At 45.5% G+C, this 10,963-nt stretch overlaps 1 protein-coding gene across 7 annotated transcripts in view; it reads right to left on the bottom strand.

The window, feature by feature from the left end:
- Positions 1-790: 790 nt before the first annotated feature.
- Positions 791-10,963, bottom strand: part of AMPD2 (adenosine monophosphate deaminase 2) — a 69,678-nt gene continuing 59,505 nt past the window's right edge. For all 7 annotated transcript variants that reach the window (XM_053246732.1, XM_053246729.1, XM_053246731.1 and 4 more), the window contains 2 exons: positions 9,189-9,299; positions 791-5,522 (listed from right to left, as the gene is read on the bottom strand). In XM_053246732.1, coding sequence (XP_053102707.1) covers positions 5,307-5,522; positions 9,189-9,299 — 327 coding nt within the window. In that variant the 3' untranslated portion in view covers positions 791-5,306. The remainder of the gene's footprint in view (positions 5,523-9,188; positions 9,300-10,963) is intronic.

The following is a 10,963-nucleotide window of genomic DNA, read 5'->3' as shown; positions in this document are numbered from 1 at the left end:
CATCACGCATATAAGGAGAGAGCCCCAAGTTCTGCTATCTAAAGGGGAAATAGTCTTTTAGCACTGACCCCCTAGAAGTGAGACTGATGCTGGTAATGTGCGTATTTGACCCACTCCCACAAGTATTTAATGGGTGAAGGGTGTCTTGAATTAAAAGTACCAGACCCTTACAATCCACATGGGAACTGTGCTGATTGTTCTTAGTCTTAATAGACTAGCAGAATGGGGTGGGTTGGAGGAGTCACTGTGGCACTTAACAACAAACAGCAATTTGTGTTGACACATACTCTTATTTACTTGGTTGGGTGCTATTCTGGTTGCTTGGGAAGCAGAAGTATCCCAAAGGATGCGTATACTCCTCTTTAAGGAGGAGCCCTAATACCACTCGTTCCTTCATTTTAGCTCCCTTCTTTGTGAGAACAGTGCAAGACTTAAAATGAGTGAAGGGGCAGTTAAGCTGAAAGAGCTGTCCAGATAAAACTAAAGGATTAACAAATCAATGAAAGTTGAGTTTCAAATCAGCACAAATCCAGGAGTTAGGGTTTAAGAAAACAGCACAGACGAGTACGGTGATAAGTATGAAACTGCTTGCAATTGTGAACATTACAGTGGGCTGCATAAACATTACTGATTTGGGCATTGACAGATTTTGACCCTGTGAATGAATTCCCTTGGAGGAACAAAATCTCCATCCTTGAAGCAAAGCAACTTGAGTGCTCACCTCACCACTGTCAGTCTGTGAGCCACCAAGAGGAAAAGCTCCTTTCAGTCAGAAACACCAATAGGCCGGTTTACTTAAATAATCTTTAATGATGATCATGCTTGTGTTTGATAGGATTTCTAACATCACATTGCAGCACAAACAAATAGAGTTCATTCAAACTACACAGAGATATCAGTAACAGGAGATGCAGTGATTTCCGGGGGGTGGGTGGGTAGGTATACATTTCATCTCCAACAGACAAAGCAAAAACTAACATGGTGTATACCCACTAAGTACCAAAGGGAAGCAAGGCAGGTTGTGGCAAGCGGGGGGGGGGGGCGGATTGGGGTATGTGTGTGTGTAAAATGAACATTTCAAACACAGACCAGTTACTGTCCACCCCCTGGGCTAAGTTGATGCTTCACATCTTCAGAAAACTTAAGGAACAACCTTGCTTTGAGCCAAAACATTGCAATTCTAATCTACAAAACATGTTTTCTGGTCAAAATCAAGAGATAATATCTCTATTGCAGACTTTTGGTACTTAGCAAGATCCCAAACAAAATCATGGAGGTAGGGAGGGAAAGGTTCCAGACCACAAAAATGAGATGCTAGACAAGCACGTGGCCCTTTAAGAATGGTCTCACTCTCTCATGGACAAATACGAAAACAGGGACTTTAAAGTAGAGTAAGTGCTCATTTTGGAAGTAGAATCACAAAGGGGAACTACCCATTCTTGGCACACTGCATGCACTATCCTAGTCAAGGCACGGGCTACATTTTGTAATTTCCTCTCAGACCATGGTCCAAAGCAGCCCAGAGGGAGAGTTTTGCAATCTCTCTACCCACTTCAGAAGGATTTCTTTTTAGCGGCTGCCCAGCACCCACTCAATATCCAGCAATCTCTTTTTCCACTGAATTAAAACTGTTTTAAGATCAGAAGTATTCCCCACTCAAAGCTTCTGATCAGATCAGAAGTATTCAGCAGCAAGTGGGAAGTCACACTGGAAAAATGGGCTGTCATTGATTTTAAAAGTGAGCATACAAAAATTTGTCTAAAAGCTAGAAAAGACTAGAGCAGATGCTGTTTGAGGCTGGTTTCCTACTCTAGGAGGGCATGCTCACAAGGAATTCTCTGCTACAAGTGGCTGCACAAACATTGCTAAAGAGGTGGCCAAGGCCCAGTTTCCCAAGTGCGGTGGGCTGCCTATTGGCAAGGTTCAAGAACTCCATGCTGGTGACTCCTTTAGCCAGGAATTTGCCGAGGAAGTCCTTTGTAGGGACTCGCCTTCTACCAGACATTTCACTGTGCAAGACTCAACATGTACAATTGAGAAAGGCCTGGATCCATCTCCTTCTTTGTCTTGTTGCATGTGTCTGGTTTTGGCAACATGGCTTCATAGGAAGGAGAAGTTAAAACATGTTCCCTCCTCCAGATTCCCACCACAACCACAACCTCCAGATTCCCACTCCCACCACAAGTAGATTTCTATCTGTTCCCAGAACGGCAGCAGCTTTGCTGATAAGAAAGCTGAACGCTGCTAACTGGGAAAGAGGCACTTTTTAAAGTGGTGGCTCTATACTCAGAAGGAGGCCCTTGTTCAGCCCAGCACAGCATCGCTCCAGTGGGTACTGCTGGTGCATGATTTTTTTTTTAACGGTTGTTTATTTATTTTATTTATCATATTTATATCACCCAAAACTTACATCTCTGGGCGGTTTACAACGAAGCTTGTGAACCCTTTTGGGACAGAAAACCATTTTCACATACTTTTTGCTATTTAGAACTTTTGTTGAGGACTTTTGTTGTTGAAAAGCAGTATATAAATATTTTTAATAATAATAATTGCAATGGTGTTTATTCTTGTCTGTTATAGAAAGAAGGTCCCTAGCGGTGTGCCTGGAACTGGTTTATGCAGTTCAGTTCGAATTTGGATTGAATTTGAACCGGACCGGGGTTCTGCGACCTAGTTTGGTCGAACCAACCAGGGGGGCCAGTCCATTCGGCCAAACTGGGTCGAACCAGTTCAGTGGACTGGTAAAGGGTAGTGGTGTGCACCAACTGTTTGGGCCAAACTGGTTTGCCACGTAGGCTGGCTGGTCTGCAATCAGGCCCAACCAAGCCCAGTGCACATCCCGAATCCTACATACATATGTATTATGTAAGGGCAGACCTGACAAGTAGTTGCCTCCTCAACCCCCTGCTACAGAGGATAAGGAAGTCAGTCATCTGAGTGGTATATCCAAGCATGAGAGAAGGGTACGTTCTCCTTGCTAGGTACTGATTGCTAAACATTCCCACTTGTCCTCAACCCACAGCAACCAGGAAGCAGCCAGTCTTGGACAAAAGCGGACTAGGCAGGAGTATCGCTCCCCAGGCACATCTAAGGCTCTCTCACAAGGGCACTTCCAGACATGCTCTATGTAGTGCCAGCCAGTCCCTGTTTTTCTAGCTGCAGCGACATACAGAATCACAATGTTCCTTCCGCACCACAGAGGAGATGACATGTCATTTTTGGGACTCAGTAGACTGACCCTTACTCTTTTATCCCTCCTGTTTCAGTCATGGTCTGTTCCAGCCAGGCATATGTGTCTCTCAACAGAGAGACAGAACAATAGCACCAACAACCATCCACACATGCAGTTACTGCACTGCTTACCACCGTTCTCAGAAAAGTCAGACTCTCTACATTAATAAATGTGATTATTTAAGAGTGGAGAAAATACAGGTGAACCAATGGATGAGGACACTGTGCTAAGCCATGCCTCCCCATGCCCTCCCCTTGCATAAACCCCTCCAGGATGATACTAACTGGCAAAAAGGCACCTTTTAAAAGTGGTGCTTCTCTTTATTGAGCAGGGGGAGAGCAACTGGCCCTATCCACCCCCAGCACAGTATCCCTCCAGAGACTGTTGCTGGTGTCTGTCTTATGTTTCTTTTTAAGATTGTGAGCCCTTTGGGGACAGGGAGCCATCTTTATTTCTCTACATAAATAATGTCATTGTCATAGTCGTAAACAAAGTGTGACAGTCCTAAACATCTTGTCTTGATATGTGGCCAAAAAGAGATGTGGGGGACCCATGACTGACTCTCCCAGACATCCCCCCTCCATTGCTACTTCAACGCACCTATAAGGGGAGCTGATTCTGACTGGAGTAGATTCTGACTGGGGAGGAGAGTAACCCTTTCCCCCTTATCATTTTGCAATCTAGATCGGACCCCCACTCAAAGCTGCTAGACTTGCAGCAAAAGAAATGTAAAGGCACAATAAAAGTATCTTCACTCTAGCCATACTGCCTGGCTAACAGCAGCTTTTGGGTGGATGATTTCGATAGAAAGGCAACACAATTAGGAAAACGTTTAAATTCTCCCCATCCAGTAGCACACCAGTCAGAGCAGTTTCCCTGCAAATGATTTTATTTTCAAAACCAGCCTTGGGAGAGCGAATCAGGACTTCCCCAAATGACATCTGTCTTGCCCCTAAGGCAAAGGCCATTTCCTCTGATCTTCCACCATACCAGGCAAGTGTCTTGGAGCCAAGACTTTCCCCTAGAGAACAACGTTATCCTTCCAGCACCAGAACTACCTTTAACCTACTCTTGTAACATTTTAAGAAGGACATGCAACCCTGCTTCCGATACATCATGATTGCAGAAAAGGACAGAGAGACACAAAAAAGTTAAAAATGCCTGTAACTGGCATGCTAGCCTCTCTTTATTATCTTGGGCTAGACTGAAGGTCCACGTCCACCCCCTCTCCACCGCATACACAGTAATCCCATGAAGGGGTTCAAGGATTTATACTTTCCCCAAGCCAAAGAGATGAGTGGGGCTCTGATAGGAAAAGCAAAGACTGTCTCTTGGCACTGGAATCTAACACTGATGGGTGAAGGCCATTGCTGAGCAAGAGCTGTGGCAACATGCTGTGCTGAGGATAACAGGCAGGGCGGCTCAACGCAGAGAATGCTTCATTAGCCAATAGGAAGCTGCAGCTAGCAACAGGCAAGGAGAAGGCTTGATGTGGAAACAAATTCAAGGCAGCAGAGCACCCCAAATCTGCACCTTGCAAATGCCCATGCACTTCAGCTGCACTGCTACACTTTAGCCCCTGGGTTGGCCACACACTAAGAACACCACACAGACAGCATCCCATTCCAATTATAACCAGTACATGTGCTTACGTACTTGTGCTTCATGGGGCCTCTGTGCCCATGAATTTGCCTGCTAGGGCCCTCCAAGGTTTGCTCAATGGCTCCCTTCCACAAGCTTGTACCCAACTCTCCAGCCTCTGCTGCTAGCCTGCACTCATCAACAGCACTGCCAGCTCTCCAATCCCACTTGCAGGGTGTTTGCTCCCCTTCATACTAGACTCCAGTAGGGGTTTTTAACCATTCCCCACTCAGAGTGCCCCAGCAGATAATATATGCAAACAAAAGATATCCCCATTCCAGGAAATACAGATGGTAACAGTATACTTAAAAACAAAAAACACAACAGAAAATTAAAGAGATCTGTGGGGCAGGGAGGTCTCTTCATGCTCTGAGACAGCCCCACCTGGACAAGCCAAGCTGGGGCTGAGTGGGAGATTGAGAACCAGCATCCTTCAGCGAGCACCTAGGCCAGAACTCATGGTCAAAGAATCTTCCTCCTGGATGGTCTCCAGTTCCTCTGTCTGCACTGCTTGCGTGATGAGGGTCAGCTCCTGGCAAAGTGTCTCATAGCGGAAGGCCACCCGGATGTCTGGCACATTGGTGCGACGTATGTCGTTGCCCTCAGGCCCTTCCTTCAGGTAGTTGGGTCCCAGCCAGTAGCTTTTTACCTAGACAACAAAGGCAGAATCCAAATCCATGGTTAGGACAGCTTGCATTCTCCATTCCCCTCTCAGCTGCAGGAGCACTCATGAAGTCTTGAAACCCCGCACCCCACCCCCAATAGGCCCAGTACCAACCAACATTACTTCTTACACATCTGCATAGCAAATCCCCTGCTGCTAACTTCCCCCCTTTTATTTTTAGTCTACTTTCCAGAGTTAAGAAAGCTTATGAGATCACGAGGTGGGTCTCACGATCAGAGAGACTTGCTTTTGCCGGGAGCCCTAGGTGGCCGGATTGGCCACCCACACGACTGCCGGCTCTGTGATGGAGCTGGCGGGGGCTGGGGAGTTTGGGGGGCGCGCAGCCCTTGGAAGCTTCAGTATGCCCTGCGCGATTGTGCAGGGCATACTGGGGAGACCCTCGAGCTGAGAGGCTGCTTTTCAGCCTCCTGCCGGGGGTTTACTTATGAGTAGCTGCAGCTACTCACGATTTTTAAAACCGGGTTTGCGGAGCGCTCACTCCACAAACCCGGCTTAAGTGGAGGGTTACTTTGGCGGGTTAACCGCCTGGAGGCCACCGGGCTGGCCTATGAGCCCAGTGGTTCCTACGGTCAGGAGAAATCAGGCTAAGCTCCCCTAGCCCGATTTCTCCTGATCATGGGAATAGCCTCCCTGTCTGTCTATGTGCACTCCTGTTCATGTGTGTCCACATTCTCTAACTTCTGTGTTCCCAGTCTGATGCAAAACGAATTTGCAGCACATAAGAGGATCCTATGGGACCTCATCAGGGTTATTTCCTCCCCATTGGTCATATGGGTTCAAGATGACAGCCAATCAAAATAGAAGTGCTACCCCTTTAGAAACTCTTGTGTTGAGAGTCCAGTACAAACTAAATTCTTAGCACATAGCACAGGGTCCTATGGTATCCCAACAAAGATCTTTTTGGTGGTATTCACCATCCTGAAAACAGATGGCAATCACACACACATTAGAAGCATATTCACTTTACAAATGTAAAAAAATAAATAGTGGGCAAAGAAGCCCGATAATCAAATGCTATAAAATGGAGTTCATTCTAAGTGTTCAATGTGACTTTGATGGTGGGGTTGGGGGAGAAGCAGAAAATAGGCTCCCTGAGTTCTGCTTAGAATGATTTGTTTAAATTTTATCCTTTGGAGGCTATGCACTTTCTCTAGCAGAGGGATTGCACACTGGTTCCCCTGCCCCGCCCCGTTTTAAGGCACTCATATCATCCCACTGCAGCAAGTCTACTCTTCAGTTCATTAATAATAATAACTACAGAGCTGTGATATCAAACCACAGGTACTGCATCAAGGTTAGCACTAGTATAGTGCTAAGAATAAGCCCAGCATATCTGCTGGTCATCTATAAAGACCATTACACAGTGCTGAAACTGGTAGGCAACTGGTATTAAACTGCAATCTGATTTCCATTTCTAAGACTTACCTTTTCACCCAAGCTTTTTCATTTAATTGTGATTTTAAATTGTTTTAAGGTTTTTACTTTTGTGTTTTGGCTTGTTTTTATTTTGCTGTAAGCCACCTAGAGACAGAAGTTTGGGGTGGCATACAAATTTGATAGATAGATAAATTTAATATGCCTCATTCTCTTGGCTTTTAATCGGAGGCTGTGATGCTTCCTTTTATAAAAGGAATGAAGGGGAAGTAGATTTCATGTTCTCTAAATTGCTAGAGTGGGATGTCTGTGTACAGATACCCCAAGGGCCTAAAGGGGGTGGCAGAAAAAACACTATACAGAGAAGTTCTATCTATCTATCATCTACACACACACACTTCTACACCGCCCCATATAAAAATCTTGGGTGGTTCACAATCTAAACACACAATTAAAACAGTTTAAAATACAGATTAAAAACTCTAAAAATTTAAAATTTAAAACTATAACTAAAAGCCTGGACTAAAAAGTATGTTTCCAGGTCCTTCTGAAAAACATCAAGAGAATGGGAGGCTCTAATTTCATTAGGAAGTGTGTTCCAAAGTCCCGGGGCAACCCTTGAAAAGGACCAGTTTCAAGTCGCCACTAACCAAGCCGGTGGCAACCACAACCGGACCTCCCCAGATGATCTTAATAGATGGTGGGGTTCATGAAGAATCAGGCATTATCTTACAGCCTAACCTTCTTCACAGGGTTGTTGAGAAAGAGAAACTCAAGTATGTAGTACACCGCTCTGGACTCCTTGGAGGAAGAGCGGGATATAAATGTTAAAAATAATAATAATAATAATTACTGTGGACCCAAGCCGTTCAAGGATTTATAGGTAACCACTAGGACTTTGTATTTCACCCAAAAACCTATTGGCAGTCAGTGTAATTCTTTTAAAATGGGTGAAATACAATCTCTTCTGGTAATCCCAGAGACCAACTTGGTTGCTGCGTTTTGTACCAACTGTATTTCTGGACTACGTACAAAGGCAGTCCAATGTAGAGTGCATTGCAACAGTCAAGTCTGGATGTTACCAGCATATGCATCACTGTTTTAAGGTTGTTTATCTCCAGAAATGGACACAGCTGGAGTATCAGCCAAAGCTGACAGAAAGCCCTCCTGGTCACTGCTTCAACCTGAAAAACCAGGGAAAGGTTTGGGCCCGGAAGTACTCCCAGACTACTTATGTGCTCTTTCTGGGGGAGTGTAACCCCATCCAGAACAGGCAGATCTAAGTCCCTGCCTAAGTTCCAACCTCCCAGATTGAGTACTTTGATTGAGCCTCAGGTTTGTTCTTCCTCATCCAGCCAATTACCACCTCCAGGCAGGCAAAAACTGATTGGTCAGGGGAACAAAGTTGCTTCTCCCAAATTCTGCATGGGCAGAGCAATGCACATGAACACACATTCATCTGCTTGGGGGTGGGAGGAGGACCCTTTCAGGCCCTATGCTGCTGGAAGGGATCATTGGAGGGGTGGGAATGAGGCTTGGACACACAGCCTGGAGCACACATCCTCCAAGCTCAGCTTCCTCCTTCACAAGGATACTTTCAGCAGTGAGGGCGATTCATCTTTCCTACTGAAAAGGTAGGAGAAATTTGTCTCAGAGGTTGTTACAGTTAACCCTTGACAGTAAAGGAGAGCTGGTCTTGTGGTAGCAAGCATGACTTGTCCCCTTAACTAAGCAGGTTCCACCCTGGTTGCATATGAATGGGAGACTTGATATGTGAGCACTGTAAGATATTCCCCTTAGGGGACAGAGCCACTCTGGGAAAAGCAGAAGGTTCCAAGTTCTCTCCTTGGCAGCATCACCAAGTTAGGGTTGAGAGAGACTCCTGCCTGCATTCTTGGAGAAGCTGCTGCCAGTCTGTCTACCTACACAGGTAGATAATACTGAGCTAGGTGGACCTATGGTCTGACTTAGTATATGGTAGATTCCTATGTTGCTATGACAGACTATCCCTTATCTGATATGTTACAAATCTAGGAGCATTTGGTTTTGGTTTTGATCATACTTGGGAGGTCATAGCAAGAACACGGTCACACATGCACAACGGCTGGTTGGATTAGTTGCTGAAGCTGGTTAGACCAGATGCATAAACCTACATTAAAGTATCTCACTCAAGGCTGAAGAGTGTTAAAATGGGAGGGGTTGGCATAGAAGGAGTTGGCAAGAAAGTGATCTCTTTCAAAAGAAATCCAATATTACCTTGTGGGAAAAGCCACTCATGAGAACACTGTTGCGTGCAAGTTCACACATGTCACAGGAGCTGAGCTTCCACACCTGTGTGGCAATGCTGTATTCCTCCATCAGGGGCTCCTGTAAGACACATTATCAGGTCAGTTCATGGGCTATTGCAGATGCCTACATGCACAGTTTTAATATGCCACTAGACTGAGTTCAGAAATGCCATTGCACATGTGATTGAATAGAAGTTCTAAAAACTGAGCATCCAAGACATCCAGTCACTCCACAGCCATTTCTCCCCATCTTTTATTTATTTATCAAATTTGTAGACCACCCCAAACATCCATCTCTGGGCGGTTTACAACAAAACAAGTTAAAACCTTAAAACAATTAAAAAACACAATTAAGTTAAAAAGCTTGGGTGAAAAAATTAGTCTTTTACAAATTGTCAAAGATGGGGAGGCTCTTATTTCAGCAGGGAACACATTCCAGAGTCTCAGGGAAGCAATAAAGATGAGTTGGTGGCAACTGCAGATGAATCTCTCCAGATGATCTCAATGGGCAGTGGGACTCATGGTGAATAAGACATTCTCTTGAATACCCCAGGCCTAAGCTGTTTAGGGCTTAATAGGTTACAACCAGCACCTTGTATTTTGCCCAGAAACATACTGGGAGCCAGTGTAGCTCTTCGAGTATAGGAGTAATATAGTGTCTCCGAGATGACCCAGATACCAACCTGGCCACTACATTCTGTACCAACTGCAGTTTCCGGACTATGTATAAAGACAGCCCCACATAAAGTGCATTGCGGTAGTCAAGTCTGGAGGTAACCGGCATATACGCCACTGTTCTGAGGTTGTTTCTCTCAAGGAATAAATGCAGCTGGAGTATCAACCAAAGTTGATAGAAATCACTTCTGGGGCCACCGCCTCAATCTGGGACACCAGGGAGAGGTTTGGATCCAGAAGCACTCCCACACAGTGTACCTGTTCCTTCTGGGGAAGTGTGACCGCAACCAGGACCAGCAGATCAAAATAATCTCCCAAGTTCCGACCTCGCACAATAAGTACCTGCATCATATCTGGATTCAGTCTGAGTTCATTATCCCTCATCCAGCCCACCATTGCCTCCAGGCAGACATTTAGGGAGGTTATGCCTGATGATGACAACATGGAGAAATAGACTTGGGTGTCATCAGCATACTGATAACACCTTGCACCAAATCTCCTGATGACTCTCCCAGCGGTTTCATGAAGACGTTAAAAAGAATTGGAGATAGTATGGAGCCCTGGGGGACACCATCCAAAAGTTCAGATTTTGAAGAACAACAGTTTCCAAGGGACACCATCTGGAATCTACCTGAGATGCCTCCCCCTCCCGCAACCCCCTCAGACACTCCAGAAAGATACTATGGTTGATAGTATCAAAAGTTGCCAAGATATCCAAAAGGACCAGCAGAGTCACATTCCCTCTGTCAATCTGTTGGTGATCATCCATCAGGCCGACCAAGGCAGTCTCTACCCCTTAGCCCACCCAAAAGCCACTTTGAAATAGGTCTAGACAAGCAGTTTCCTCCAAGACTGCCTGGAGCAGGGAGGCTACCACCCTCTCAATTACCTTGCCCAGTCATGGAAGGTTGTAGGCAGACCTTTAGTTGCTTAACTCTGAGGGATCCAATGCAGACTTCTTCAGAAGAGGGTTAATGATTGCTTCCTTAGGACAAGGAGACATCCTGCCCTCCTTCAGAGAAGCATTTATAGTATCTACCAGGCCCTCTACAACAACCCCCCTGCTAG

The sequence above is a fragment of the Hemicordylus capensis genome, chromosome 4 (genome assembly GCF_027244095.1).
Source record: "Hemicordylus capensis ecotype Gifberg chromosome 4, rHemCap1.1.pri, whole genome shotgun sequence".
Classification (NCBI taxonomy): Eukaryota; Metazoa; Chordata; class Lepidosauria; order Squamata; family Cordylidae; genus Hemicordylus; species Hemicordylus capensis.
The sequence above is the reverse complement of the archived record's forward strand: the minus strand, read 5'-3'. Positions and strand labels throughout refer to the sequence as shown.